The 13,585-nt window shown below is 41.3% G+C and overlaps 1 protein-coding gene across 2 annotated transcripts in view; it reads left to right on the top strand.

The window, feature by feature from the left end:
- The window catches only part of PARD3B (par-3 family cell polarity regulator beta), a 1,038,672-nt gene that overhangs the window by 401,928 nt on the left and 623,159 nt on the right, over positions 1 to 13,585 (top strand). For both annotated transcript variants that reach the window (XM_082689121.1, XM_082689120.1), the window contains exon 3: positions 6,341 to 6,512. In XM_082689121.1, coding sequence (XP_082545247.1) covers positions 6,341 to 6,512 — 172 coding nt within the window. The remainder of the gene's footprint in view (positions 1 to 6,340; positions 6,513 to 13,585) is intronic.

Raw genomic sequence — 13,585 nt, 5'->3', positions numbered from 1 at the left:
GTGATGAAGAGCAAGGGAAAAAAAAAAAAAAAGAAAGAAAAGAAAAACAAAAATTACCTATTTGATGTGTTTGATCTTGGTGCTTTCTCTGTTCCTCTGTCAATCCTGTGATGAAGAGATTAAAGAGAAGCAACAAAGTAAAAGCAGAATATGGATAAACAAGTCAAGTGGGATTTAGTCTGGAAGCCAGAGAATGGTAGCTCTGGTAGGAAAAGGAATTAACATTTAACCTTCCGTTGTGTACCAGGCTCTGTGCGAAGCATTTAGGCATGTTAGGGATATTATCGAGGAAATTAGCATTCCACCTCCACTCAACTCACCCCCCCGAACACACAAACACACACGTGTGTACACGCACACACATGCATGCAACTATCCCAACGCACAAACACACGTGTGTGTACACACCCATGCACGTAACTACCTCAACATGCACATGCACGTGCACATGCACACAAGCATGCAACTACCTCAGCCCATAAACACATGCATGTGCACACGCACACACATGCACGCAGCTACCCCAACACACACACACACACGCACGCATGCACACACACCTTTACTAGTGACATTGATCGTAATAGTCTCACTGTTTAGGTCTAAAAACAGGTCTAAGTCCTTGAAGAGATACTGATGGTGTGAAATGGCAGAGAACACATGGCCCTTTTGATCAAGTCTATTATTCCGGTTTCATGGATGCTGTAAATTATCCAAAGTTCTTCTGTCTCCTTTCATCTTCGAGTTTTTCATTGTTGACTTTTTCATTATTTTAACCTTTACAAGGTGAGTATGAGAAAAAGAGGGAAGTATTCTCTAACGTGAGGTTTATGGGTGACATTACCTTCAGCCGTGGGCAGGGGACATTTGAAGTTACCAAAACCAGTGCCTCATCTTTGAATTGCAAACACCGTCCACATGGACAACTGAGATCTAGCTAGTGAATATAATTTGGACCTGCTACAATAATGTGTTTCTCCTTCTGTGTTTTCCTAAGTCCTGTTTAGAGGATAGGTGTGTTCCTGAGAATTCCACTCCACCTCGACCTCACAGAGGTATGAAACACAGGGACAAACACTGTACCTCTCCTGGGTGCCTTAATTTTACTGGCAATTAAAGAGAAAAACTTTATTAAAGATTAATACAAATTAATCTATTAATTAAGATTAAATCTATTTTAATTAAGATTAATCTATTAATTAAGATTAAAATCTGTTTCGAAACAAGAACAGAAAGCTGGTAGAATACAAAAAGTAAGACTTGAATTTTGAAATCTGAGCCCTTTGGCTGTGAGCTTATGGTATGCCCACTCAGGCTAGGTCCCCACTACCCTGGAGGTCTATTTTTTACATTTGTTCTCAAGCTACGTTGGGGCACACATCTGGAAGCTTGACACCAGGTCCATCCAAGTGGCATCTTGGAGAAAAGTGAGCAGGGGAGTGCCTGGTGCCAGGCTGCTAACCTTACCTCCCTCTCCATCTGCCACTCACCCCTAGCTCAACACTCCCGCTCCTGCAGACAACAAAGAAACAGATTCTCCCTTTCAAAGTTGAGCCTGAAAAAGAAAAAAGAACACACATAATCTCTATTTTGGGAGCTTGATGTGGCAGAAGCAATTTCTCCCAGTGTTGAATAGAAAAAGGAGGAATTTCTCCCCCATAATAACCAAACCGAAACAACAGCCATAATGATAATGACACTCAAAAAACACGTATTTGTTGTACATGTGTTCGTTCATGAACTCATTCATTTCTAACAAAAAATAATTTGAATGTTGATTCTAAAAACACATGAAAAAATCCAGGTATCTTTTATCCTGTTGCTATCTTAGGGGTTACTATCTGTTCTGGCCTCACTTTACTCATTTTATTCCAACAAATATATGCTCAATGCCTGCTGTGTATACTCACCATTCTCGGCGACAGGGATACAATAAAAAAGACAAAAATCACTGTTTTCTTGGAGCTTATATTCTAGTACAGTGAGAAGACAGGCAATAACTAAGACAAACAAGAAGAGATGAACCATCGAGAGGGTGATAAATGCTACAAAGAAAAAGGAAGAGAAGGTGGGAAGTGGTGGTGGTGTTGCAATGCAGATAGCGTGGCGTTGGGGTAAAGATGGGAAGGACAGAGAAGCAAGCCACGCGGGTGTCTGGGTGAGACTGCTTCAGCAGAAGGGACGGCAAATGCAAAGATCCTGAGTCAAGGGCAAAGAAGAAGTCGTAGCTGAATAGAATCCCGAGAACAGGGGAGAGTGTACTCAGAACACGAGGTCAGAAATTTCACAGGGAGCCCACAGACCCAAGTCCATTGCCAGGACTTGCGCTTCACTGTGACATGAGAAAACGAATGACCAGAGGAGAGAGACATGACCTGCCTTGTGTTTTGGTAGGGACACTCTGGCTGCTGTGGAGAATGATTGAAAGGGAGCATGGGTAGAACCGACGAGACCAGACAGGAAATTGTTGCCATAATCCGTGGGAGAGACGAGAAGTGGGGTCCAAAGTGGTGAGAACAGAGCGGTGAGAAGCAGTTAGACTCTGACTGTGTTTTGAGATTCGTTGGCAAATTGGTGTGTGTGAGGTGCAGGAGATATAGCGAGGAAGGGAGGGAAAAAGGCATCGAGGATTAGTAGGAGGTTTTTCTCCTGAGCAATTGGAAGAATGGAGTGCCATTAATCGGGATGTATAAAGATTATGAAAGAGCTTTGGAAGGTCAGTTTTTCACATGTCATGTTAGCCAGTGGATCTTATGATCCTGGAGTTCAAGAAGCAGCTCTGGGTGGAAGATTTAAGTTTGGAATTTATCAGCAGATACTTACATCTATGCCATGAGACAAACAAGGTGCCCCCCCCCCCCAATTTAGACATATTTCGCATTTTTACAGACAAGAAGGATAAGTAAAAGGAAATTTAATGAAGGGCCTAGAGAGTTGAAGATGTCTGAGAAGGCAAGTGAAGACAATAATTTAAGGAAGAAGGGAGTGATTGACTGTGTCCTAAAGTCAAAGCAGAAAACTGAGGGATTTAGCTACCTAAAGATTGTTTTTGACCTTGATAAGAACAGTTTCTGTGGAGTAGAGGGGCGAGAACCTGACCAGTGTGGTCCCAGGGTCTCAGCAAGGATTGGGAAGGAGGGAGACTGGAAGTTGCTCTGTGGACAGCTGTTTGAGATTTTGCTTTCAAGGAAAGTTGAGAAATGGGTATGGTATCTGTAGGGGTCCTGAAAAAGTTATTAAAGCCTTTTTGTTGTTCATTTTTTGTTTTGAGTGGGAGAATGAATAGTGTATTTGTGGACTAACCTTCCTGTGTCTCTCTGGGGATAAGATGCCGAAATACTGATGGACATCTGTGTGGACAGGAATTTTGATCAGGAATAATGGCTGTGTGAAAGGTCTCGGATTATGGGGTCTTTGGGAAATGTTGGTGTTGCACTGGGTGACATGAAAATACCAGCATTGCAGAAGGAGAACGGAAGGGTCACCAGAAGATGGATAAGGCAGCAGAAGAGGAAGGCATCCAAATGAAGTATTGCCTGTTTGCATTTTGCATAGCGTTTAGGTTACTACAGTCCATACGATGTCAGTGAAAAATCTTCCACATGCCTTAGAAGTTTAGTCTAGGTGAAACCTTAACAACAGAAAACTTTAAATAGAATTCCTTCTTTCATGTCCATCTCATCTGTGTGGGAAAGGTAATTTGTAATGAGTTTAAGTTCCGGGAGGGGAGGCCGTTTTCCTGCACCGGACACTTTGGAAATCACGTCTTCTGTGGAGGAACTAGAACAGTGGTTTAATGTTAATTGATGCATCTCTGTAACCCTGTCTGCTAAGAACTCTGTTACCCAGGAAGGCAGATGTTTTGATGAGTCAAATAATCTAGCTGATAAGGGCCTGCAGTGTGTATAGTTTAAATCAATTGTCGATGTTGAAGTGAGTGTGAGTTGTGGTGTGTTGTGGGTGTTGAGGTTAAGAGGGCACGGAGAGTTAGTCAGCAGCCAGCACTGATGGAGCCAATGACTCCTTGTGGGGACCACAGAGTCAGGAACTGAACCTCTTCTTTCCAGGAGTAGAGACTCATTCATTCATTCATCCTCACACCAGGAGTAGACTCCGTGGAGATATTTCCTGTCCTCCACGGGACTGGGAGACAGATTGTGAGACTCGGGGGTGCTCCAGTTCTTCTTAGCATCATCTTTGGGAAGAATCATGTATTGTGTTTTCTGTGTGCAGCATATTCTTTAGGATATAACCTCCTAATGGACAAACCACGTATATTTGACAATAGAGCCTCTCTTTGTACAAGTTTTCTTTTTGGAAAACAGTCACCCTGTGGTCTGAAACCCTGGATGGAAAATTTAAAAAGACTAGATTTAACTACTTTTTAGTCTTTAGATATCAATTACTTTTTAGTCTATCTTTTTGGAAAACAGAAGCTATGAACTGTAGTGTTCTCTCATTTGCTACATAGATGTGCCATTGTTATTACATATGCTATAAACTTGTTGGATATGATAGTATGGAAAACAGTAAAGTATCTCGAGGAGGAAGGTTTATATAACAGATATAAGTAATGACTTACGAGTTTTCAGCTTTAAGATTCTGTATTATGCTTTAGATACTATTCCATTTTTTATCTCTTTTCCCCAATATTTAAGGCACAGTGCATATAGTAGTAGTTAAGGATGTAGCAAGAGAAGAAATAAGGTACTAGTCTTAACTTACACACAAGTGTTCATAGAACCAGTATAATAAGCCATTTTGCCTCGCCGATTGGTAATTAAAATAAATGTCACTCAGATGTGTTAGAATTCACCAATACGCAAAACTGAAATTATAATCATGTCACAAAAAAAGTGACAAAAATAACACTTCCAGCACATTTTAAAAATTGATTTTATTTTCCTTTACAAGATTGAAAGTGTTAAACTCTTCACTCTGACCAGATGATTAGAAAGATACAGATCTACTGATTATTTTTATACTAGAATAATCTTTCATTATTAATCTATTTAAGCCTTCTCTCAAATCAGTTCATCAGTGCTGCCAATTAAAAATAGAAAATGTATGTGCTCAATTTCAAGAATTAAAAATAATGCCTTGGGAGTAGCATTTCTTTCCTGTGGTAAGAGGATTGTTGGATTTTCCAATTAAAGAAGTCTCCATACTGGAAATGAGTAGTCAATTATGAAAATTATTTTTGAATAGTCAATTTGCATATCCCTAATTGTATTCATTTCTTTTGAAAGACTGAACTTGGAATTTATGATGTTTTGATTGATTACGCCTGCATTTGTGTTATTAATACTATTGCTAACAAGGTTCCCCTCTGAATGGGCCTTCGAGTGTCTTTTCTCAATAAATGTTTGAATCACAAGTAGGTTTGTTTTATTTAATGAATGAAAAATAGCTGAAGGTTTACTAGCAGTTTTCAGATTTGCACACACTGTTCTTTGTCGGGTTGACAGTAGCGTCCCCTCGGTGCTTCCTACATGCACTCTTGCACTTCTCCCGATCACCCGACGAGCAGCGTGCGAGGTCTCTCTATGGTGGTGCTGTCTGCTGGCCGAAAATATGGTTTCAGCAGGACTGTCCTCACTGTTCGTACAGCAGTGTTTGTGCAATGAATATTTTATGACATCTTGCCCTTTATGAAAAATGACTTGGAAGTGGACAATTAAATGTTTTTATATTAATGACAAGAAACAGTTCTCCTATGAAACAACACTGAGACGAAGATGGAAATAATCTGGTTAAAAGTGCTGATGTGTAGTCTCATTGGACTTGACGTTCATTGGACTTAAACCAGTCAACATAGCGTCATGAAGGAAGAGAACAAATTTAAAGGGATGTATCAAAAGGGGATGATATCTGTGTGCACAAAGTGAACACATTGTATTGCAATATGCACACTCCTTTGTCGTGGTTGTGTCTAAAAAGGCAGCGATGATTATGGATTTCGTAATATCTTAGCTCCCTGAGTTTGGAATGTCCTCTTTTACCTTGTAGATCTGTTGTTCAGCTTTTGCATATTCAACTTTTATTTCTGGAAACCCTCTTAAAAATAAATACTGAAGTCCTTTCTGGTATGTTGGAAAAGGTGGCGAGGGGAGTTAGCCAAAATCGGTTATTTCAAGAACTGACAAACCATTAGTGAAGTCCTGCCATGGTCCTTTCAGACGTAGTATTGAATTGGGAGTTGTGGTACAGTAACATTCAAGTTACAAGTTTTCAAAGGCTGTTTTCCTTAAAATCCATGAAAGATCACAATCAGCTAGAAACAGTGTTGTGTGCTATGCATGCCATTCAAAGTAATTAGTGTGGTTGGATTTGTTTGTAGCTGATTGCTGTGTTTGATGAACAAGAACCACTCCACAAGATTGAGAGCCCCAGCGGAAACCCTGCAAGCCGGCAGAGCCCAGATGCCTTTGAGACGGAAGTGGCTGCCCAGTTGGCTGCATTTAAACCAATTGGTGGGGAAATTGAAGTGACCCCTTCTGCTCTGAAATTAGGTATGTGTATCTTCACTATTATATTCTTCACTTGCTTAAAATACGTCATCTTGCAGATTATGAGTGGCTTCTATAAGATGACTTATCCTCTTAGTATCTTTCTTGAAAAATCTGGTTTGTCTTTAAATTATTTTTACATAGCTCTTTGTAGCAGTGGACACTCAGACAAGGGGATGCATTTGTTTTGTTTGGTTTGGTTTTTTCTCCTTGAATGACGGGTGGATCTGAATTGCGTGGTCTTGAAGTATCCTATAGGACAGGCTGATCTGTAAGTGACGGGGTTCATCTGTACCCAAGGGGGATCACTTAAAAAAAAAAAACTCTCTGAAGAGTGTCATTTGGCAAAAGCTAACATTTATCAAGGAATTCAGACTAGGAATAAAGGCCACTTTCTGTTTCAGCCACCTTCTTTTTCTCCTCACACTCTGTATCTCAGACTTCTGGGAAAACATTTTGAAGTTGGTCTCTTAATTCTAGCCTACTGATTTATTTACACAAGATCAACTCACCCAATAATTTTGTTCAGAATTCCTCATTTTTGTTTTGAAGGCATTGGGAGAAAAATAAACATTCTTCTCAAGTTTCAGTGAATTTACACCTCTAAGATCAATGTCAGTTTTTGGTGATACCTCTCGGAGGTAAATTTAGGTCAGTTTCACAGCATGAAGCTTTTGAAAATCTGCTAACATTTTGGTACTTAGAACAAATTTTCATTCCTATTGAAGGTGTGCATATGTTTTGAGACTGATCTGAGCACCTGTTAGATAGGTTAATTCTCCAGGTAGAAGAACAGAGGCTTTTACTACTGTACGAGGGGAATCTTTCCCTTGCAAAGCAGAGTGTGCGCTTAAAATCACAGAAGTCCTGCAGAGAGCCGGCTTTTTCCCATCTGAAGCAAAATGTTGACTGGAAAGTTTATTTTACATACCACAATCCTGAATATCCGTATTTGGTACTAATCTTCTGGAAAGCATCTGTGGTGCCGCTTTTATAATAAACCAAGTGGAAATTTATGACCTCTAATCTTCCTGATGTTCCTCTATCCTTTGGAAACCCAGCTAGTGACGCGATGTTCTGGAATGCGTGCGGACAGCCCAGGGCTCCGTGGCAGCTTCCCCATCCACAGAGGAGGTCTGTGGCTGCAGCAACCTCACCGCCCTATCATTCATTTGCATAATGGATGCCTTTTTATCCATTATGCAAATGGGATGGGAGGGAAATTAGGCAATAAGGGAAGACGAAAGGAGAAAATTGCTCTCGCTTGTTTTAATATTCTATTTATAAGCAAGCACTGTGTGGTCTTCAAAGGCTGAACCTTAGAGTAGCCTGTGCTGGGAAATTTGTTTCTGCCTTCCCTTAGGAGCTCTCTAGGTCGGGGGGGGGGGGGGGGGCGGCGGCGTGTTTTTCTTAAGCTTTCTCAGCTTCTTTTGTTGAATTGTCTGAGCAACATAATGTTGAAGTCAGGGAGAAAAGTAAGCTGAGTTTCTTTTTCTTTAAAAGTGAATTTTCTACTTCTTTGGTGAAAGAGAGAGAGAAAAATCTTTTTTAGTGGCGACTACATGCCAGGCCCTGAGCTCAAAGCAGTGCAGCAAGTGTTCTTAATCCTTTGCTCATGACAACTCATTTTTTTAGGGAATTTTTTTAAAGATTTCATTTATTTCAGACAGAGAGAGAGCGTGCACACGCTTACATGAATCAGGGGAGGGGGTGGAAGGGTAGAGGCATAGGGAGAAGCAGGCTCCCCGCTGAGCAGGGAGCCCATGTGGTGCTGGATCCCAGGATCCCAGAATCATTGATTCCAGACCCTGGGATCATGACCTGAGCCGAAGGCAGATGCTTAACAGACTGAGCCACCCAGGCACTCCATCACAGCTCATTTAAGCCTCAGGCTTCTTAGCTGGGTTCCGTTACTCCCCTCATTTAAGAGGCGGGGACACAGTCGTGTAGTACTAAAGTAATTTATCCAAAAATCCTATAGTGATTTCATGGCAGAGTCAAGATTTGAACCCTTTCTGGCTCCAGTGTCAGGAACCATTTTTTCTTTGCTGCCTCCAATCTGCTGGTAATAAAAGAATAAGTTGATGGGCTTTTTTGGGGTGCACTTTGTGACTATGTATCCAAACCTTGAAAGTGCTTACGTCCCTGGCTTCAGATCCATGTCTCTAGTACTGTGGGTGAGGTGGTGAGATTAGCTAACCTTCCTCACCGGTGGTCAGTGTGGCCTCCCAGCCATGGGCTCTGAAGCCCTGGCATCACCTCCACATCCTCCCCTTGCTCGCCAGCCTCACTTCCTTCCGCCTCACGACCTTTGCATCTGGACAGAGCTTGAGAATCACTCAGACCGTCGCGGAGGCCTCCAGCTGACCTCTCTCGTCACAGGGCCTGCTTTCTCCCATCCAGGCTTCTGCCAGAGCTGCCTCGCTAAATCACAAATCCGATTATATAACTCCCTGCGTAACAACTTCCAATGGCTTCCTCGTGTGCGGAGAGCCATGTCCAAACTCATTAGCAGCCTGATGCAGATGGTTCCTTGGAATTAGCAGGAGGAATCTGGGCAGGGATGAACACTGAAAAAAAATCAACCCTTATCCCCCCCTCCCGGGTCCAGCAGATTGAGTACTTTTCATTTCTGGAACTTTAAAAGCAAAGAAGAGAAAACGTTTGTCAAGTTTCTCAGGGAAAGTAGAGGAAGCAACCCAGCCTGCTTTGGTGTCTGCCTGTTCTGTGTATCTTTCCTTTTGTTGCCTTGGGGAAGGGTGTGGTCATAGATGGAGCAGACGTCAACCGAGCGTGGAGGGATAGGCCTGGCAGCAGAGGCAATGCTCAGGGCGGCCGAGCGGATGGGACCAGTCGTGCTCTCTGACCCTGTCTGAGATCCTGCTTAGGTGAAGGAGGTGGGTGGCTAGAGGGGGAGTAGCATTTGTGTCCCAGTGATTCATCATAACGCCGGCGCATAAAACGCTAACCACCAGAGCCCCAGCTCTTCACCTCCGCGCCCCACTCCGCTCCCAAGGCCACTGGAACCGGTTGTAGTTCTGGGACGCGTCTGCATAGGCTGGTAGAGCAGACACAGGGATTGTCAAATTCTTGAGCCCCATTCAAGAAGATGAGGAATCGAATCATTATCAGCTTATATGTTTCTCTCTCTTATCAAGCTACCATTTAACAAATAGGAGGAAACAAAACATTTTTATGATTAGGTCATATTCATCACCAAAAATTTGTATTGTATTGGTATCTGAAATAAAAATATGCTTGATATCCAGTGTAATTTTTCTATCATTGTCCAACACAAGATGATAATTAATAATATTCTGTTAAAAGCCAACAGCATTCCTGTATGCACACAGAGATTGGCCCCTCTTCTTTTTCTTCCAAGATGAAATACTTATGTACAGAATATGCCAGAAGTTCTTATTTACAGGCTCTTCATGACCTACCTACTTCCTCGCTGCCCACCTTTATTACTGGCCACTCTTTCACAGTTACGTTAACCTGTAGGCACCAAGAACCACTTGCCATTCCCCAAATTTTCTGTCTTTCAGGCCTCCGTGCTTGTAGAGGAACTTTTTCTCTTTGATCCTCCCTTTGCCTCTTTTCTACTTGGTGGAATTTGTCTGCACCTTTTAAATTCAAGCTCAAATACGATCATATTTATAAAACCTTGTGTACATCTTGAAGGTAGTACACTACGTATACAATAAATTTATTTCCCAATACTTCACTCAACAATAATGAGTTACAAAGGTGAATTGAAGAAATCTTCTCCTGACCTAAAAGGGTTCAGTATATACCCTGTAAGCTAATGGGGTATATATTTTTATTTACAGGAGGAATTTCAAATCAGTTCATCTAAATTATCTCTTACATTTATTTTCCCAATGGATTTTCTTTTTCTTTTTTTAAATATTCTACTTATTGATTTGAAAGAGACAGTGAAAGAGCATGAGCTGGAGGAGGGCAGAAGGAGAGGGAGAAGCAGGCTCCCCTCTCAGCAGGGAGCCCAACAAGGGGCTGGACCCCAGGACCCTGAACACATGACCTGAGCCAAAGTCAGATGCTTAACCAACTGAGCCACCCAAGTGCCCCCACCACAATGGGTTTTCTAATGTAATGCTAAATGACTAAGTCCTGATGCAGAATGATTTACTAGTTTGGGCTAACACTTTAAGAGTCTGTTTCTGAAATATGCCTTCCTACAATATAACCTAGAGATTGCTACCCTAAAAATATATTTAAAAGAAGAGACATGGTAGAACAAACACTAGGTAGAACAGCACAAAATGATATCCACAGAGTCTACTTGGACTTTAAAATCACCCAGTTCAGGAATTTTCCAAGTCTTCTTTGGAGCCCTATGGTACCTCTGAACATGTTTTGGGATTTCAACAACTATGTGATTGTAGTTAATTAGCAAATGACATTCACTGAGCATTTAAGTTTTAGATGCTCTTCTAATTTATTCACATTCGCTCTTTGTACAGATAGGATTAGTTAAGCTTTTGGGGTGATAGGGAAAAGCTGTACCCTAAGATGCTGACCAAACCAGCAAGGGAATTCCAGTCCCTTTCTCAAAGCCCTCCCAGGGTCTTCTTTCCTATCCCATTTCCCATGTGCACTGAAAGTACCAAGTATGCAGAAGCAGAAGGGTATACATTCCCCTCCCTGCTTGTGCTTGGGGCTCAGATTTTTGGAGAACAACCTCCTCCTTGCCCGCCGGTATTACATGAACCTTCGATCCTCCAAAGTCTCTGCGTGGCACTTGGTTCTTCTGCCAGGATCCAGTCCAGGTTCCATAACAAAGGACGAAAGGAATACAGAAAGCTGGTGAGGAGGCAACAGAAAATCCTAATGCCCTTTAGAAGTCCTACTGTAAAGAAACCCACTTCCACTCAAGAATTCTTAGTACCCCTGACAACAGCTTTTGTAAAATTCTGGTTCTGGAAATTTCCTTAAAATTTCCTAATTAGCAGTTCTCTAGACAATTGACATCATTTTACAAACAAGCAAATGTGTGCTCTGATGCCAAATAAATGTTTGGATAAAGAACAAGAGTCGGACGCTGTGTCTATTGGCCTCTAGTACAGCGCTCTTTCAACTTCATGACATTTTGGGGATTAATTGAAGATTTCAATTACCATGTCTTTTAATACTGTATGTGATAAAATACCACCTCATATCCTTTTGGAATTGAGATAGAGTGTAAATTAATAAATAGATACTATGAATAGCTATAAGTCAAAAGGTAATAAGGGAATAAAGACCAGAAAATTAGATGGAGAAAATTTCCTTTAAATCCTCTCTAAGTTAAAAAAAAAAAAAAGAATTTACGTTCGTCTCCTCAACACTTGTAGGTTTGCACACACCTGCACGCATTCAAGTGTGTGTGTTGGAGGGTTAAGTGCACCAAAACCAATATACTAATGGGATATGGAGGTGATTTTCTTTTCTGTGTTGCGGATACTGTTGTACTCTTTTTGACATCTCAAGTATCTGTACATAGGGCCTTCTGTACATCAGACATATTAGGACATGAAGTTTGAAATTTGGAAGAGTAAGGGTCTTTTAGCCCTCCAGTCAGTAGTTCCTGTGCTGTCTTCAGATCTATGGTACCTGACCTTCTACTGTTGTGCAGAAGACATCTTGAGATCATGGCCCCAAGCCTGGCCCATCCTTGTCCCTTGAGAACCAGTAGTGTGGAGCTGGTCCCAGACCCTACAGTATTTGATCTAGCAGTGTGCCCGGGGAAATCTTTTAATCTAATCATCTTTCCAGACAAAAATAAATAAATAAATAAATCAGGGTACATTTGCCATTTTGATAGAAAGGGGTATTTGAGTTGGGACCATCTGGGTCACTTCGTGATAGGTCATTACCATGTTTCCTTGCCCCACAGTTTTCTTGTCTATAAGATACGCCTTGCTTGCCCTAATGGGCTATGACTGATTTAAGAGAATTTCATTCATACCATGCTGAATCTGAATCTGACTCCATGTGCCTGCCAATTTCTGCCCCATGGCCCCAGTTAATTAGTAGTTGTATTTTGGATCCTTTGATAATTTTTTTCAGTACTTCCTGACAGAAACTTGCTACTTTGGGTTCAAGCTTACGTGAGAAAATATTTTCTTTAGTTATAATTATTTTAGCAATGTAATTTGAACAGTGTGTCAGGATAAAACATATTTGGGACTTGGTTGTTGCCAGTCTTGTGATCTATATTACCCAGATATAAAGCAATCTGATTAAAGTTTGGAGTTTGAAATAGTGTTAGCTTTATTCTCTTCTTGTATGTTAAACTTTGAAGATGAACTTACATGCTATTTGAAAGTGATTCTTACTTCTGAGACTTGAAAGCTGAAAGGTGCCTCAGACGCTTTATTGTTTCCATGTGTGTTTGTGCTTCAAAACTGAAATGGAAATCATGATTGTGTGTTTGTTATAATGTAATTATTTTCCAAAACACTGAGTTCCCTTGTCTTTATTTTCAGTAGTTCTCAGAAAAAAAAAAAAAATTATATAGCCATAGATTAGTGTTGGAAATTGTGACCGTTTTCTATCTGATTTTGACTCATTTACTTCATAAGGGAAACATATGGGAACGTTTGTCTGAATTTTCAAGGAAACCAAATCCCTTTATGGTACTGATCTTCAGGAAAAAATAAAGAAGGGGGAGGTTTATTCCTTTAATTAGGCTGCAGTGTGTAAGTAGCTGCTGTGCCCATAATGTGAGTTTAAGTATTGGCATCTGACCCTAGACAAACACAGTCACACCACACACATAGCAGAACTGAAGCTCGGGGCTGGGCCGGGCTTCTGCCGGAGCCTTTGAATTTGGACTACAAAGCACACAAGCATGTGCGGGTTCCTCGTTGCTAGAAGCTCTCCGCTGTGGGCTGTGAAACCAGAGTGGAAATCACCAGGCACCTGAGGTCATTCGCTTGGATGAAACCATAAGTCATAATTTGGTCATTGGGTTTCATCTTATTTGTTTCCTGTTGGGGTTGATTATTCAAAAGTTAACAGCGACAGAATAGCTTTTCTTTCTTCAACTTTTTTTCTTCCCCGCGAGCCCG

The sequence above is a fragment of the Mustela nivalis genome, assembly GCF_964662115.1.
Source record: "Mustela nivalis genome assembly, chromosome: 11".
Classification (NCBI taxonomy): Eukaryota; Metazoa; Chordata; class Mammalia; order Carnivora; family Mustelidae; genus Mustela; species Mustela nivalis.
This window is presented reverse-complemented; position numbering and strand designations above follow the sequence as displayed.